Below are 17,043 nucleotides of genomic sequence, written 5' to 3'. Positions count from 1 at the left end.
ATCTCGCCTTCCCACCAACTCCACCCATCCTACCCTCATTAAACCCACCCTCCATGCCCTTTCTAGTCAATTCCTCAATAGTTCCAGTCCAAACTTTGGCCATCAAAGTTTAGACCAGGAATAGGGGCGTAGATCGAGACCTGTTTTGTACCAAGCCGCCACGGGACGGCGGAAACCCTGAAGGAAGGCTGGCGTCCTCGCCCAGACACATTGAGTCTTTTTTTTTCCCACTCTGAGCGGGGTCAAGGCGGTCCAAGAGGCAAATCGGCGGGCAGATACGGAGACATACGTGCAGACGGAGCTCGGGGATTGGAGGTACAGAGGGAGGGGTGCGAGTCAATCTGCCCCGAGTGGTCCAATGGCTCCTTCGAGGCCTTCGCAATCCTTGCCATCACATTTGCCTCCGCCAGGATGGGAGCATCCGCCGGACAGAAGACTCCCCGCGGAAGGTTATAAAATCCCTCGTCTGGCCCGGGGGAGACTGTCTTTCCTTCTTCTTCCTTTCCCATCACTCCCACTTAGGCCCGTTTGCACATTCTTCCACATTCTTCCAGTCTTCTTGTTTTATCTTACCCCATTGAAGCACACTTCACTTTCATACTTCCTCTTTGCCCCATTATAACACTTGCTGGTGTTGCAGTCAATCGTCGCCATGGCCACCCAGCGTCACTATTACCAGCCTACCGCTTACCCATACCACCATGCACCCTCCAAGGCGCCAGCATCAGCATCTCTTTATCCCATTTCCAGAGTCTCTGGCTCCCCACCAGACTTCTCAGATGCAAGCACCACCGCCGGCAGTCGTTCCTCTGGTGGACTCACCTTCAGCTCTGCCGGCGAGTACGATTCCAGCTTTGCATCGTATTCCGGCGTCGATGTCGTGGACGTCCTAAGCGACCGCATGCAGGATGCATTTGATCCCACCCCATTGGACAAGGGACTGGCACGACAAGCGCAAACGTGAGCTCCCCTTCAATACTTCATCCAGCATCAACAATCCCTCCCTGCATCATTCACCACCAGGGGCTGGTGATTCGCAGAAAACAAGACCAAACGAATATCAAGATTCGAGAGAACAAGCTAACAGCAACCACACCCGCAGATCCGGCCAACTGAACGCAAAGCAGCAAGAACTCCTCGAGCTACAAGCGCTCGCCCAACGCCGACTGAAAGGCGCACGGGCAAATTTCTCCGAAGGTCTAAAAACCGCACGAGAGACAAAGCGCGACCTGGAATGGACGCAAAAACGCGTCAGGTAAGCCAAACCTACCCCTGGAACCAGACATGGTACGATGGACGTGCAAGTTCCGCTCCGCTCCGCGACAGGGGCTTCCGCTCCGCTGGGTGAGCTTGGCACGTGCACGTCGATCAGCCCCGTGCCTGCGGCATTAGCGCCGATGAGTGCGTTTCTAGAAGGCTGACACACGTGCCTGGAATTAGTGCCCTGAAGGCTAAGGCTGAGAAGGCCCATCCTGAGGAGTACCGACGCTCTTCGAAGAAGTACGTCTATGATGACTATTGATTGGGCTGTGCTGAGCTTCTTGATGACTGATATGATGGGGGAACCCCCTTGGTATGGACAAAATTGGGATCTTGGGATGAGGGTGGGATTATTTCTGGCTTTTTCTTTTCTTTGCTGGGATTGGCGCGCTTTTGCTTCTTTGGTTGGGTCTTTGTGTATATCTTTGATAGGTAATTCGTGTCTCTTGACGTATAGTAGAGAGATTTCTCTGAATGGTATTTTATCTGTTCTTCGGTATCGTCTAAGAATTGCTACCTGTAGGCCTGTAATATCAGGCCTCGGGAAGTATACCTGATTCCCTTTAGGGCTCTAGAGTGCCGTTGGCTGTTCAATGTTGTATCAATTGATGTTGTTGTGTAACTGCGAGGTTGACACTGGAGGCTGATGTGTCTTGGCTTGACACGCCAAAGCAGTTGTTACTTATAATTTAATACGAGCTAAGTGAAGGCCAAAGTTCGAGAGTTTTACATTTGGTCTGTTGATTTATATACAAGGCCTTCACATGTGCAGTGTTTTGCCATTGAGTGGTTGCAAGTAGTTAACATGACAACTAGCAAGACCCAGCCTTTGCATAAGCGTCAAACTGAAATCCGAAAGTAAAAATCATCGTAGGCCTGGAAAAGCATTCCCTATCCCTATGGTCATAGGCCGTTTCATAGTTCTCACAAAAGGTGGTTAATCAGATTGCGCACTGGATGTTTGCCTGGTAGCCTAGAGGCAACGACTTGTAAGATACTAAAGGAAAACTAGAATTGCAAGAATATTTACTTCAGAGTTAATCTAGTTATGATCCAGCCTGAGCACAAAGAAAGCCTATTATAAACAACATTTACTGGAAACTCTGTTCTTCCTCAATAGCGCGGTTGATAACGCGGACGAAGCGGCCAACCTTGTCAGAATCCTGTTTGGCCGTTTCAATACCCAAAAGGACCTTCTTGATGCCGACGCTCAAGCGCCCGTCATCCGCAAGTCCACCGACTGATTCAAGGGCTTGCGCAATCTCCTGCGCATCAAAGGCACCTGACTTCTCCATGACAAACCGTAGTTCACCGAAGGAACTAACATTGGGAACCATGATATCCGAGTTGAAGGAGTTGTAGATGTCCAGCTGCTTCATCAAAGCACGCTCAGTTGTCGTGGCCAGAACCAACAAACGACGTCCGTGGGTTGGCTGCTTCCTTAGGAAAACCATGAGAGCTTGCAGCACACTGTTGCTAAAGCGAGGGCCAATCGGCACCCAGTCGATGATTCGCTCGATATTGTCGATGACCACAATACTGGTGGTACTCTTGTAGGCGCTGTCAAAGATCCGGCTGATGTGTGCGATCTTTGCTGGCTCACTAAAGCCAACCATGTCTTCCGGGCTGATCAACTTAATAAAGGGGAAGCCGGAGTCAATAGCAATTCGTGCTGCCAGGGCGGTCTTGCCGCTGCTAGGAGGTCCGTGAAGAAGGACAGAGAAAAGTGGAGTGGATTCGGCCGATCCAACCTGCTTGACGAATAGCTCGCCTTCTCGAAGGATTTCGCTGATAGTCGCAGAATAGTGGATAACGCCGTATGGAATGCGGCTGGACAACTCTTCCTCGGACACACCAAACGCAGGCTTGACTTCATCAAGAGAGTGGAGGAAATCGGCCCGGTTGACCTTCATGTCTACCACGTCTTCATTGATACTAGCCATAGTACCAACTTTGACATGGCGGGAGAAAGCAAAGGATGAGGCAGACTTGACCAAACCTGCGATCTCAGCACCAGAGAAGTTCTTGGTCAAACGAGCAAGCTCGCCCAAGTCAACATCCCTATCCATGACATTATTGTTCCGCATCTTTTCGGTGTGAATGTTGAGAATCTGGCTTCGACCATACTCGTCAGGGAGCGAGATCTCCATGTGCACCTCCAAACGACCGGGACGCAGCAACGCCTCATCAATCATGTCCATTCGGTTGGTCATACCAATCAACAAGATGTTGTTCAGTTGGTCTACACCATCAAGTTTCGAAAGGAGCTGGTTGACCACGCTATCACCGACACCGGTACCACCCCCAGCTCCGCTACCACGCTGCTTGCACACTGCATCCAGCTCATCGAAGATGATGATATGGAGACCACTCTCGTCACCCTTTTCTTTATATTCCTTCTCGGCATCCGCGAACATCTTTCTGATGTTTTCTTCCGATTGACCCACGTACTTGTTCAGAACTTCTGGACCGTTGATAATCTTGGGCTCCCTAGCATTAAGCATCTTTCCGATTTGCCGAGCAATCAGCGTTTTACCCGTCCCCGGAGGTCCATAAAGCAAGAGGCCCTTGACGTGCTGAATACCAAGTTTCTCGACCAGACCAGGGGGAAAATGCGAGAGGCGAAAGCACGACGGAAGATCGTACTGAACTCAGAGTCTAAACCACCGATACCCATATCCTGAAACTTGAAGCCGGGTTGGATGATAGAGTTGGCCGCTGGGCGGCGGTTGGACGGCTTCACATTAATACCGGTCTGGGTATCCTTAAAGAAGTTGAGTTGAGTGTGCCGTGTGAGAATGCCCCGGGCCGCAGGATCGGTCTCGACTTGTCCAGAACTGAGATCAGCCTTCTCTGATGTCAAATCAACCCGCTGAACGGTCTTGACCTGTAGCAAGAGCGGGATACTCTTGTTATCCATCAGAATTCTCTGGCCAGGTGAGAATAGCTGGTTCTCAAAGTTCTGAGGTTTGTTAGCATGTATTCAGGACTGGGATGAGGTAGACTTACCCTGATCACTGCTTGTGCCAATTCGTCCTGGTCATAGGGAGCTTCAACCCGCTTCTTGGTAGATGCGAAGCTGACTTCTATATCCGCGGAGCCCAGGTAGGCCTGTCCGCCTTGGCTAAACGGATCGTACAGCTGTACCTTGATCGAGTCTCTCAATCCGATGTTGGCCCATGTTCGCTGAGGGTCCGACATGCTCATATACCCAGGGGGAAAGCCATCGAGAGGGCGAGCAGAGAAGACGAAGAGGTCATTGATAAGGAGGAGGACGTCGGTGCCATCTCGTGAGGGTGGGATGTCCTGCGGCGAAACAGCAACGCTGTTCTGTATTAGTCCCCGAGAATAAAAAGCTGTCACAGGATACTCACAGGTTTCCAAATGTGTAGTTATCGTTCGGACTCTTGCTAGGATGAAGAGTCCAAGTCGGGCCTCCACCTCTTTGTCCGGACTGCATCCTAGAAGACATCTGCTGCGGCAGGGGTCTTCCTCCTGGTGGAGGTGGGCCTCCGTAGCCACTTAGGGTATCATATACATCAGTCATCGGCACATCGGCATCGCGGGTAGGAGCTGCATAGCCTGCAGTGAGTGAGGGGGAGCGATCGGTATCATACCGTGGGGGTGCTTGGTTGGGGTTCGATTGCCCGCTGGAACCGAAAGGATTCGGCAGATTGCCGCGATTGAACATGACGAAGTGCTTGGTTGTCGCTAATGGCAGATATTGAGGTGATAACTGTTAAAGCTATTGTCTTAGCAACACTGTGTCGGAAACGAGCAGGCAACTGTGTAAGTCAGTTGCTCCACAGCGCGCTGAACTAGGGCCAATTATCGACTGATTATGTTCAATAGTTTGCTGGATATATTCTAATATCCAGGGTGAAGCAAATATGAAGGAAAGAGAAGAGAGTTGGAGCCGTAAAGCTGTCGACGGGCACTTTGGCCACCCCGGGAACAGCGTCGGGCGGTGGGGACGTCATTATCGATAAGACCAGCTTTTTGCTATCGAGCAACTTCCACACCAGGGTGAGCTAGTTTCCAAGATGCCTCTGTAAGTGATGTTTTTGTGTTTCGAGTTTATAATATCTACGAATCCTGCTAATTCTTTTATAGCCATCTGCTCGGCAAAAAATCATGGAACGTCTACAATGCCGAGAATATCGCCCGCGTCAGGCGCGACGAGGCGCAGGCAAAAGCCCGCGAGGAAGAAGATGAACGTATCATGCAACAGGTGGATGCCGAACGCAGGATTAAAATCCTTCGCGGCGAACGTCCGCCTACACCTCCACCGGCGCCCTCTCTCCAGTCATCTGAAGCCGGCACTCGATCAGACAAAAAATCCGCCAGCGATGCGGGAGGATTCCGTAAGAGAAGGCGGATCGCCGGGGAAGATGATACGGACCGAGATATACGATACGCTCGGGAGGATGCGGCACAAGCAGCTGCTAAGCGGGAAGAGTTGATGCTCGCCTCTCGCAAGGCTGATACAGCACAAGCCCCAATTCTAGACAAGTCCGGCCATATCAACCTGTTCCCAGCCGCAAGTGCTAAAACAGAGAAGAACTCTGAAGCAGAGGCTGAAGCGGCACGGAAGACACGCAGCTACGAAGACCAATACACAATGAGGTTCTCCAATGCCGCAGGCTTCAAGGAGACTATTGGCCAGAAACCGTGGTATTCCTCTACAGAACAAAATGTAACAGCTCCAGGGTCCATGTCCGAGAAAGATGTGTGGGGTAATGAGGACCCAAGACGTAAGGAGAGGACACAGGCTCGTATGAGTGCGAACGACCCACTTGCAGCGATGAAGCGGGGTGTGCGTCAGTTGAAAGCAACGGAGCAGGAACGAAAACGGTGGAATGATGAAAAGCGAAGAGAGATTGAAGCTTTGAAAGCTGAAGAGCTACGGCAGTCAAGACATCGGCAAAGGCGATCCCCGTCAGTGGACAGCCTTGATGGGTTCAAACTGGATGCACCGGACAGAGAGGGTGAGAAGGACCGAAGAGGTTCTGACAGGCATCATCGTCGCCATCGAGATCAAAGTCGAGATCACTCCCGTCATCGCCATCATCATCGCTCTCGCCACCACTCCTCTCATCGCAGTCATCATCGTCACGATGAATGTTCTGAGGCTGGCCGGCGGGAAAAACATACTGAAGCAAAGAATCGATCCTAGATGTTCCATTCTTTTCTACGAGATCACGACTCAATTACAACAAACGATACCCATCATGTTGTCTGTTCCTAAATGCAAATCATTTTTATATTCACTGGGTCAAGTAAACGACACAAAGATAATAGCGTGCCGTCCTTTTTCTATGTAAATAGTCATGTCTCTTTTAATTCATTAGAAAACGTATCAAAAGATCGCTCGATCCTATTGGAGGCTCCATAGTTGGACCCCTTTCTCATTTGAGTCAGACTCCCATTGAACACTGATGTCAAGTCCCCGAGAGCCCTTCTCGGCCTTCTCATAGCCGATCTTGCCGGTGATGACCTGGCCCTTCTTCAAGGCCTGGGAACCCCCCTTGGCGTGATCCTTGGCATGGTCAATGAGAAGTATAGTCTGCTGCCAATGGGTCTCGATTCCATCAGGACCAGTGGTGAACGAGACGATTCCCTTCTTTTGCATATCAGAGGGAATGGCATCCTCAGGCAAAACAGACTCCCTGGAGGGCATGAAGAAAATGTCGAACCAGATAGCCCATCCATCCAATGCATCTATATCCTGGTTCAATGTGACCTGGAATTCCTTCAAGAACGACAGCTCCTCGACAGTGATGGTGTGCAGCGGAAGTGTCAAGAAAATCCGAGACTCTCCGACAATAGTCGATGGCTGGGTGCTGCGGACCAGTGCCTCATCGTAGATCTTGTGGAGCATGCTGTCCATCTTGAAACCGTAGACGTTGTTCCAGAACGAAATGTGTGACGCGATGAAATCAGGATCGGCATAAGGAGCAAGGCGCAGGGTAGCGTGCGAAGGAGCCATAAGGCCATTAGGAGCGAGATACCGGTCTCTGGCGTAGATGACAGAATCAAACATAGCCTCGAAGAGGAGACCGTAACCCATCCACTCAGAGATGATGATGTCGACCTTTTCGACGGGCAAAGTAACCTCTTCGATCTTGCCACGGATACAGCTGGGATAGTCAGTCCTGTCATCTTATTGGGGGATGATGATGACTCTTACGTGATAACATCTCCAAGGCCATTGTCATGGACGATTTCCTTAGCTCGGTCAATGATGTTTGAGTTGTCCACAGCAATTACCTTCTTTGCGCCAGCCTTAGCACAGAACATGGACAAGATACCAGTACCACAGCCGACATCAAGAACAACCTTGTCCTTGAAAACATGCTTGTTTTCGTAGACGAAATCGCGGTAAGCGTCGGTACGGATGGCGTCCTTGAGCATAGATTCATGAATTCCTTTAGACTATGTTAGCGTCATATGCATAATAAGTTGCGCGAGGTATCATACCATTATAAGCGTAAGAGACGAAGTATCCATCTTCAGCATCCTGCAGTCTGTCGACAGCCTTGGCCGAGGGTTGAGGGTTCGATTCAGCAAGCTTATCATCCTCCTTCGACAATTGGTCATCCATCGACTTCTGCACCGCAAGTCGGTACTCTGAGAATTGGGTCTGCAACCGCTCCAAGTTCTCCTGGAGCTCCAAAACCTGTCGGTTCGTCTCGGTAGCAGGGACAGCGTCTTCGCCCTGCTCTTCGGCAAGGTCATCCAAGCTATACAAGAGAGCGTCGTCCTCCAAAACGGGCTTGAGATAGACATCATCCTCGAATTTGGACTTGGAAGAGACATCAGGGGTGTTGTTTCCTTTCTTAACTTCCGTGCGGACGTAGTTGACCAACTTGATATTGTCGAGGAAATCCAGATCTAGAAGGGAAAATAGTTAGCCTCAATTGTTAGACCCCGGCGAGAGTAGAAACTGGACATACCAAGGTCCTTCTGGATCTTCAGCAGATCAAAGTTGTACTTTTCCTTGCACTCCTTCAGCATAGAACGCGCATCAGGGAAAATTTGGTCAGTGAAGAGCCCAACCACAGGCTGCGACTCCTCATCAGGTTCGACATCTTCCCAGCCCTCCTCGTTGCTAGAATCGGACGAATCCGATACTGAACGCGAGTCGGGGAAACTCTCACCCACAGGTGGGTTCACATTGGAAGAAGACATGGCTGTATAATGGCCAATAACAAATTGTTTCGACCTTGGAGGGGGAGGGGTAGAGATAACATTTTGATAGAAAAAAAAAATCCGTTATCAGAGGATGCCTCAGGCAGAAAGACCCCGGTTGCCCCGCCCCGTTTGTTTATTCGCAACTCGCAGTCGAATACATCACATTTGCTTCTTCCCCTTGGACTCGATCTCGATTCTCCCGTTGCAATTTTAACTTATCCCATGTTGCCTTAATCTCCAGTTTCTTTCTCAATTTGCCGCATATTCTCCCCATCTCACTATGGCTTTCTTTTTCAATCGCGGCCGGTCGCGGCAACCTGCTGATATCGTCCGGACAACGAAGGAATTACTATCGAGGATCCATGACTCCCAGAATGCTCCCAAGGTTCGTTTGAAGACATCAAACATGTGGAGAGCATTCCGACTAACGAGTGCACTAGGCCGAAGAGGATCTAGCTAAGCAACTCAGTCAAATGAAGGTGATAGTGCAAGGAACACCAGGTTCGTCTCCTAGAAGTAATACCCTAGGCGCAATGTCAAGGAGTTAACCCAACAATCTTCTTATTTAGAGGTTCCCCCATCAGTGGATCAAGTCCATGCACTTGTACAAGCAACCATTCAGGAAGATCTACTCTTTGATCTATCCCGGAGCATCCATTTGCTTCCTTTCGAAGCCAGAAAAGACACTCAGACCGTATTCTCCCATATCCTTCGGTTCCGGCCTACTTCATATGCGGCTGAAAAAGATCCTCCTGTCATCTCATACCTTGTCCACCATCGCCCAGAAATCATTGTTGAGTTATGCCGGGGCTACATGCAGAGTCAAAGTGCAATGCCTTGCGGGGTCATTCTCCGAGAGGCACTGAAGTTCGATGTCATCACTGCGATTGTATTGTATGATCAATCCAATGAAGGAGAATCCGCAATACGACTATCAGACGTGAAACCCAACCAGCGGCAGAGGGGAGATGGAGTGTTCTGGAGGTTTTTCGATTGGATCGACAAGAGCTGTTTCGAAGTCAGCGCAGATGCGTACACTACGTTCAGGGTAAGGTTCAGAACGATGGCTATTGACGATAAGTGACTAAATATGTTCCGCAGGATATTTTGACCCGCCATAAGAGCCTCATGACTTCGTACCTGGCAACCAATTTTGAACTCTTCTTTGCGCGATTCAATAACATTCTGATCCACTCAGACTCGTATGTCACCAAGCGTCAAAGCATCAAGCTTCTGGGGGAGATCCTGTTGGACCGTGCGAACTACAATGTGATGATGGCATATGTGGAGAGTGGAGATAATCTCAAGCTCTGCATGAAACTGCTACGGGACGATCGCAAGATGGTGCAATACGAAGGGTTCCATGTTTTCAAGGTAAGTTTTCCTCAAATTACAACAAAGACAGAGGAGCTGAACAGGGGATTAGGTGTTCGTGGCCAATCCGAACAAATCGGTGGCAGTGCAACGAATTCTGATCAATAACCGTGATCGATTGTTGAGGTTTTTGCCTAAGTTCTTGGATGACCGAACTGACGACGATCAATTTATGGACGAGAAGAGCTTCTTGGTACGTCAGATCGAACTCTTGCCTAAAGAACCTGTGGATCGGACTCGACCAACTCGCGACTCGCCGTCGGCTCACACAGCTGCTGTGGCTTAAGCTGGATCTAATTCTGAGTCGCTGGATTGACCATTTCACGCCCTTACGATACTTTTTTTCTTTTTCTTTTCTTTTTCGTTTTGACATTGGTTCTAGCTGGGGGTAATATCACCCCTTTAACTGCATCGAGCATTGACGGCCGGTTATCCAAGCCTCAGCCACAGGAGTTCCACGCGTTTGTACATCTGGGGCGTATTAGGAGGAATTGGGGGTTTTCAATTGAATCTACTCTGTGTTGTCCACGTACTCTGTACTCTGTACTCCATAGTTGGGTATTAATGGACACAATTAAACGGATTCTTGATATCACATCCCCCGTTGGGCCATGATTCTAATCTAAGCACCTTGGAAGTAGCGTACTCCACCACAAGCCCCTTGTCCTCTCACGATCCACACGCGGCCCATGGAGGTGGGACAAAACCCCTTGATATCTATTTTGAGGATACGAGGACAAGAGGAAACTCGATAATAGTAAGGAAGATAATCTATATATTTTGAAAGTACTTCGTACTAGAACTACTAATCTACTAACTAAACCTAGGTATAGTTATATGAAGTTATAGTAACATAATCACATGTAGGGGATGATACCGAGCCGTCAAAGCCCAGAACTGACTTGAATAGCGCCAAGACCGACCCAAAATAACTCCACTCCTCCAGGTATCTCTCAATTTTAATTCTGGAGATTCTGTTTTGCTGAACTTCCCTTGTGAATTTTCCCCTTGTCGCTCCTTTCTACTTTGATCCCCGGTTCTCGCTTAAACCCATTCGCGTCCCTACTCCGTACATTCCTTTCTTTCACGCGATTCTAGCCCACGCGCAGAGTCGCAAGCCATGCCGGGATAATGGTGAATGAGGTTTCTGCATCGTTATCGCCCGACCGATCGGAGTCCGATCCGACGACTCGCGCCGTGCCCTTTGAAAATACCGACGTTCCTCTTGCGACCCGGTCGGTCTCGCTGCCCACAGCCGATGCGCCAATAGCCTCCAACGGCCGGTCTTCAAGCACAAGCGCTGCGTCAGCCAGTCCGAGTGATGACCATGCATCTGTGCTCACATTTCCACGGCTCGCGCCATCCACGTCCGTTGGAGATGAAACCCGCACGGTTCGATCGGAGGGCCCGCCCTCCTTGCGCAGCGTGCCCAGCATTGTTGTGAATGAGCCAGGTTCCCGTCCCAGCTCACGACCGGGCTCAAGACCGGGCTCTCGATGGTCAGAAAGAAAGTGGGGTGGGTTGAAGAAACGGTCCCTCGATATGGAGAGGAAATTCAGCTTGGAAGACCCTCCGCCAGTGCCTCAAATTGAGCGCCCCTTTACTGGTATCCCCTTGGATATACCGACAGCCTCTTTGGATGGTCTAGATAAGCCGATGAAGTTCTCCAATCGTGGAAGTCTGATCAAGAATCAGGCGCAACGTCCTCACCCGAAACCACCTCAGGAGAAGCTGGACGAGCACCCCGAGCACCCCGAGCACCCCGAGCACAAACCAGACCCGGCCCAGCGAAGTCTAGAACAGAATGAAGCTTGCCAAGAGCTAGCCCACCCAGTTCAGGAAATATCGAAAGAGTATCGTGATCAACATTTGGACCAACAAGCATCTGAAATTGCCCCGCCCCCTGCCATAACCATGACCCGGCCCGAAGGAGAAAATGGAACACCGAAAGCGATTCCACGGCACGTGAAACCTCAGGGCAGGCTTCGCCCGAGACAGACTAGTCTTCCGAGCCGAGCAATATCGGCAGACGAAGATATGTTGTCACGGAGAGTTCGGCTGATGTACGAGAAGGGCGAAGACAATGTTACCGACTCCGAGGTTGCGAAAGCAATGGCCTCAGAAAACGGGGTATTATGGGAAGAGGGTGTGGTCCCGGACACTGAAACCTCTGAAACACTTGCTCAGACGAATGAGACTGGAAATGAAACAAAGCCAAGGGCGTCTGCCGAAGTGGAACGTATGAGAATCAAGAGGGAAACCCAGGAGCTAGCTGGCGGTGCTGAATATTGGCAAAATGTCGGTGCAGAAGAAGTCGATCGCTATGGCTTCATTCGTCCTGCAAAGAACTCCAATGGTTCCGATATTAACCCGCTTCAACGAGTCACGACCAGCCTTCTGCTGGCCTCCGAGGCACCTCGGCGGAAACGTTCAATTCGCCCACCAACCGCTCCGGCCAGCAACCGTTCCTTCAATGGGCCATCTCTAGTCCGCAAAATATCCCAAAGTTCCCTAAACGCGCGTCCATCTTCATCACAAAGCAACTATGGTCCTCCACTACGCCGCTCGACATCTCGTCTGCGTACGGCGACCAATCATCTGCCTCACAACCGCGATCGAAAAGCCAAAGATGAGGCGGCCGACATGCTCACTCTACCCACTCAATCTGGTGGTGAGACAGAAGATGCACCAGTTACTCGCGCAATGCGAAGGAAGGAGTGGCAACGTGAAGACAAGTGGACCAAGATGGCTAAGCCGACCAAGAAGGCCAAGGACGGCGGCGGCATGACCTTTGAGTTCGATACTCAGAGCTCAAAATTGATTGAGCGAACTTGGAAAGGCATTCCAGACCGGTGGCGGTCAACGGCCTGGTACTCATTTCTCGAAGCCAGTGCCAGGCGCCACAAGGGCAGCCCGCCTGCTGACGAGCTCATCGAAGCCTTCAATGAGCTCCAGTTCATCTCGTCACCGGACGACGTCCAGATTGATATCGATGTACCGCGGACTATCTCCAGCCATATCATGTTTCGGAGGCGCTATCGGGGTGGCCAAAGACTATTGTTCCGTGTACTTCACGCCATGTCACTCTATTTTCCTGATACGGGCTACGTACAGGGAATGGCAACTCTCGCGGCTACATTACTGGCGTATTACGATGAGGAACACGCTTTTATTATGCTCGTCAGATTGTGGCAGTTGCGAGGCCTGGAAGAGCTGTACAAGTCCGGCTTTGCTGGTTTAATGGAGGCCTTGGCCGACTTTGAACGAGAATGGCTCGCCGGAGGTGAAGTGGCCACGAAACTGGTAAGTCAATTCCGCTCGAAACACAAGTGTATACTGACGCTTAATTTTGCAGAACGAGGTCGGAATCCCACCCACAGCCTACGGCACTCGCTGGTACCTTACTCTATTTAATTACTCGATCCCCTTCCCGGCTCAGCTTCGGGTGTGGGATGTCTTCATGCTCCTTGGAGATGCCGAAGACCACACTGCTCGTCCCGCAACCTCTGGAGGGAAGAGCAAATCACCCCCTCCTGAGAACCCAAGGACATTTGGCCAAGGTCTTGACGTCTTGCATGCTTCATCTGCTGCCCTTATTGACGGCATGCGTGAAATCATTCTTGAGTCCGACTTCGAGAATATCATGAAAGTCCTCACCAGCTGGGTTCCTATCAAAGACACGGAAATGTTCATGCGTGTCGCTAAAGCGGAATGGAAAGTCCATCGTCGCAGAAAAACCCCTTAGTAATTTTCTCTGGTCCAGGCTTCGCGTTCGTCCTCAACCCTCAACCTTGTCTGGTTAATTTCTTCACTCCCAACCCTTTTTGCACTAATCGGCCCTATGGGTGTGCTATACCCTAATGATTGCAAGTCGCACCCTAGGGCCTCCCCCTAATGCCCTTCACTCTATACCCTTTCCTCCGAGGTCTCAGAGCGCGCTTTCTTCTTGCCGACGTCCTGTTCTAATTGCCCTCTCACTTTACCTACGTTCCTTGCCTAATTTCTTATTATTGTGTCTCCTGGGCACTAATACTTCTTATGACTGTTGATTCCCTGTCCGGTTTTCCTTGGACGCCCGATACCTATCCTCATGCCTTCCTTTACTTTCTTTTGGTCATTTCATTTTATCCTTATCTTTCTTCAACACTCTTGTACATCACTTTGACGACTGGCTACGAGGGTCATTTTCATCCTCGTTGCCGCCGTCTATTTGGTTCAAATCGTGTTTCATTGTCTCAGAGAGTTACAGCCCATTGTCATGCCCTAATTGGACTGTCTGAGGCGACATGAATCCATCCTATATAATCCCGGTGGCGAGGGTGCAATTCTATCTTATACCCAATAAATCAATAGTTCCAGTTGGTCCTGTCTTATAACACTAGCTCTAACTCAGAACTGCAGTGTCAATGGTCTCTTCTAGAACACTTTTGTATTGCAATTTCTAGAAACAATCTATAATGGTGTTTATCCAAGTAATCCCTTTCCAGCCTTGGCACCCAGATTGCCCTTGTCAACAAAGTTCTCCTTCAGCCAATCCATGGCCCTGGTATCCACGCCACGCTGCTGGGCATATACAGCCTCAATATTGTACACAGTATCCAAGCCAACAGTATCCATCATCAGACAAGGACCCTTGGTAGCCTTAAACCAACTTTTGAACATCTCATCAATGGTATGAGCATCACTAACGCCCTCAGCCATGACAAGCAAAATCTCACGCTTGAGCGACGCCCAAATGCGATTAAACACAAACCCAGTAGACTCAACCTTAGCATGCACAGGCGAGAGCCCAGCCTGAGCCGCCTTCTCCATCAAAAACGAAATGAGTTCAGGGTCCGTGTAGCCGCACCCCATAACCTCAAAGAACAACTGCTCAGGCGGCATGTAGTAGTGACCATTGCAGATACGGTAATTCTTCTCCGTCTTGACGATCATCTGGCTGGACTTCAGCGACGACGAGTTACTGGCGATGATGCAGTCCGGCGGGGCGAGTTTGTCCAGCTGCTCGAAGAGATCGATCTTCAGCTCCAGTTTCTCCGGGACGGCCTCGATGACCATCCATGCGTCCCTGACGGCTTCTTCTAGGTTGTTTGTTGCTTTCAGTTCGCCGGGATCCGTGCGTTGTTTGGCGGCTTGCTCGGCTTCGTGTTCCTGGACGTAGCCCACTGCGCCGCCGTAGTCGACTGCTTTCTCGCACAGCATCACGGGGAAGTTGGCGGCTATCCACATCATGGCGATTCGTCGGCCCATCACGCCGCCGCCGATTACGGCGATGGGCCGCTTGCTTGTATCGGGTTTGGTCCATGGGCTTGACGGCATTGTGCTTTGGGAATTGGAGGTTCTGGGTATTGGTGGTGGCCCTGTGGGATATGGTCTTGAGTGATAGTCATTGTTGGTCACTTTAATGGAAAGAGAGGTTGTGGCGCTATGATGCTATGATGATTGAATGCCGGAGCTTTCCCCGTGATGATCTAACTCTGAGGGCAAATGTGGCTGAGTGCCGATACTATAAAGTAGAGTTGTCCATTACAATAGGGAACTGGCTCCGCGTTATATTAGTGTGGAGTGGGCCCCGGGGGTTTAGTGGGATCATATCCTCGATAGGTAAGAAACGTCATTTATAGCATTCCAGATGCCTTCAGGGGGCTCCATGAGCAAATACGCAAACTGCGAGACATGATCTGTGAAGATAATCCGAGCAAAATGAGAACAAGTCGAAAGGAGACAAGGAAGAGAACAACCCCTAGTAATTATTGTCACCGACTCAGCCATCAAGTCGGTTCCCGATCCTGAGCTTGTAGATCCTGCAGCTATACTCAGCATTTAGAACGGTTCGTTCCACATTGGTGTGGCCGTGGGGAACACGATTAACTTGGTAGTGAATCTGTAGGCCAGGTTTCCGTGTCCAAGTTGCAGCGAGATGTTGCTATTCAGGCAAAGTAGGGTTCCAAAGCATTCAGGTCTCGGAACCAGGTGTCATTTATTCGAGAGACGGGTAGATAACCTGGGAGACAATTGTTGAAGATACGGGAAACTTGAGAGCTGCGTGGTTGAGAGAAGGAAAGAGCGAGATGGGCCAGTATCATGTCATTCCAGATACTTCCTTCCTAGAAAGGCGTACCTACATTATGTGCACATGTGGATGTTGACCCATACCTACATATATACCTAGGTACACTCCTATATTATGCCTAAGGGCTCAATGTCCAAAGACCTCAACTGGTTCCACGTAAGTGGCATACTCCAGGGTTGAACAAGAATACTCCGGTAGCACAATGGTAACCCAACGGCTAGAGTTGACCATAAAAAGGCACAGGCTGTCACCTCTGGGATTCCATTTTCCAGTCTTTGATCTACACAGAGAGTTTGGTGCTATTAGTTCGGAGTGCAATGCACCTGCTGCCCACTAGGATTGCTGGAGTTGTTGGCTTGATATCACCCCTGTTTTTTAAGGCATACGCTAGCCTGTCCCAAGGATGAGATAGAATTAGAGCACAATAGTTTAGGCGTGGTAGTCTCGTTCCTTTGGGTAGGACAGCCAGACGGGCTATGGTGTATTTTGCCTCGTATCCCGAACTTTGTCCCAAATGTTGCTGGCACGCAAACCCTATCGGTGCTAAATTTAAGCCAGTTGGCAGGGCATAGATGAATCCATGGATGGAACGATCTGACTGTGAACCGTGGAAGTCGTGGTGGATCTGATTGAGGGCCTCTCCCAGATTTGACCTCAACTTCCAACCTTGGAAGGTTCGTATTGTGGATACATGTATCATTTAACGCAAGGAGCGCTAAAGAAGCCTGCTCAGGATACATACCTAAATAATCGTACTGGACTCCAGTATGATAATTACAAGGTATTTTAGCGTCCATGGGTTGTGTCGCAAGTAACCAGGGGCGAGCAGCGTGCCACCACCTCTATACCCATTGTGCTCACATCTACTACATAGTCCTTATCTTGATATATAACGTATATATGAGCCATTAAAAACTTCAAAGTTCCAGCTATCAATGAAATTGCCACTCAATATTACTCAACATTGCTTTCAAATCAAAGAAAACACACACCCGAGGCCGATCAACTGCCAAGGAAGTACCTCCAATATATTATCCCAATGTAGTATACCCCTCATGCCAAGGGATATTATCCCCAGTTTTCGGACTTGCCCCGGTCAGCTTAAGCTTTTTTCAAGGGTCTAGTATAAATACTCGCGGAAT

The 17,043-nt window shown here is 49.9% G+C and overlaps 8 protein-coding genes across 8 annotated transcripts; 4 read left to right on the top strand and 4 right to left on the bottom strand.

Annotated features, from left to right (window-relative positions):
- Positions 1-242: 242 nt before the first annotated feature.
- Positions 243-509, bottom strand: N7525_003185 (uncharacterized protein; the record flags this gene model as incomplete). Its single annotated transcript, XM_061212629.1, has 1 exon — positions 243-509. One exon carries the CDS (start codon positions 507-509, stop codon positions 243-245), a length of 267 nt encoding a protein of 88 aa, XP_061069650.1.
- Positions 510-652: 143 nt separating this feature from the next.
- Positions 653-1,522, top strand: N7525_003184 (KxDL motif-containing protein; the record flags this gene model as incomplete). Its single annotated transcript, XM_002559371.1, has 3 exons — positions 653-960; positions 1,103-1,255; positions 1,441-1,522. The coding sequence occupies 3 exons, from the start codon at positions 653-655 to the stop codon at positions 1,520-1,522; spliced, it is 543 nt and encodes a 180-aa protein (XP_002559417.1).
- Positions 1,523-2,351: 829 nt separating this feature from the next.
- Positions 2,352-4,951, bottom strand: N7525_003183 (AAA family ATPase SEC18; the record flags this gene model as incomplete). Its single annotated transcript, XM_061212628.1, has 4 exons — positions 2,352-3,836; positions 3,863-4,222; positions 4,270-4,585; positions 4,635-4,951. 4 exons carry the CDS (start codon positions 4,949-4,951, stop codon positions 2,352-2,354), a joined length of 2,478 nt encoding a protein of 825 aa, XP_061069649.1.
- Positions 4,952-5,303: 352 nt separating this feature from the next.
- Positions 5,304-6,436, top strand: N7525_003182 (uncharacterized protein; the record flags this gene model as incomplete). Its single annotated transcript, XM_002559373.1, has 2 exons — positions 5,304-5,311; positions 5,374-6,436. 2 exons carry the CDS (start codon positions 5,304-5,306, stop codon positions 6,434-6,436), a joined length of 1,071 nt encoding a protein of 356 aa, XP_002559419.1.
- Positions 6,437-6,637: 201 nt separating this feature from the next.
- N7525_003181 (protein arginine methyltransferase RmtB) lies at positions 6,638-8,451 on the bottom strand (the record flags this gene model as incomplete). The annotated part of the gene is made up of 4 exons (XM_002559374.1): positions 6,638-7,400; positions 7,451-7,688; positions 7,741-8,154; positions 8,217-8,451. 4 exons carry the CDS (start codon positions 8,449-8,451, stop codon positions 6,638-6,640), a joined length of 1,650 nt encoding a protein of 549 aa, XP_002559420.1.
- A 283-nt stretch (positions 8,452-8,734) lies between these two features.
- Positions 8,735-10,114, top strand: N7525_003180 (Mo25 family protein; the record flags this gene model as incomplete). Its single annotated transcript, XM_002559375.1, has 5 exons — positions 8,735-8,839; positions 8,895-8,955; positions 9,024-9,502; positions 9,556-9,828; positions 9,881-10,114. 5 exons carry the CDS (start codon positions 8,735-8,737, stop codon positions 10,112-10,114), a joined length of 1,152 nt encoding a protein of 383 aa, XP_002559421.1.
- An 845-nt stretch (positions 10,115-10,959) lies between these two features.
- N7525_003179 (putative TBC domain protein) lies at positions 10,960-13,573 on the top strand (the record flags this gene model as incomplete). Its single annotated transcript, XM_061212627.1, has 2 exons — positions 10,960-13,131; positions 13,184-13,573. 2 exons carry the CDS (start codon positions 10,960-10,962, stop codon positions 13,571-13,573), a joined length of 2,562 nt encoding a protein of 853 aa, XP_061069648.1.
- A 719-nt stretch (positions 13,574-14,292) lies between these two features.
- N7525_003178 (3-hydroxyacyl-CoA dehydrogenase family protein) lies at positions 14,293-15,147 on the bottom strand (the record flags this gene model as incomplete). Its single annotated transcript, XM_002559377.1, has 1 exon — positions 14,293-15,147. The coding sequence occupies one exon, from the start codon at positions 15,145-15,147 to the stop codon at positions 14,293-14,295; it is 855 nt and encodes a 284-aa protein (XP_002559423.1).
- Positions 15,148-17,043: the final 1,896 nt, after the last annotated feature.

The sequence above is a fragment of the Penicillium rubens genome (genome assembly GCF_028828025.1).
Source record: "Penicillium rubens strain IBT 27055 chromosome Unknown utg000002l_segment0_segment0, whole genome shotgun sequence".
Lineage (NCBI taxonomy): Eukaryota > Fungi > Ascomycota > Eurotiomycetes > Eurotiales > Aspergillaceae > Penicillium > Penicillium rubens.
The sequence above is the reverse complement of the archived record's forward strand: the minus strand, read 5'-3'. Positions and strand labels throughout refer to the sequence as shown.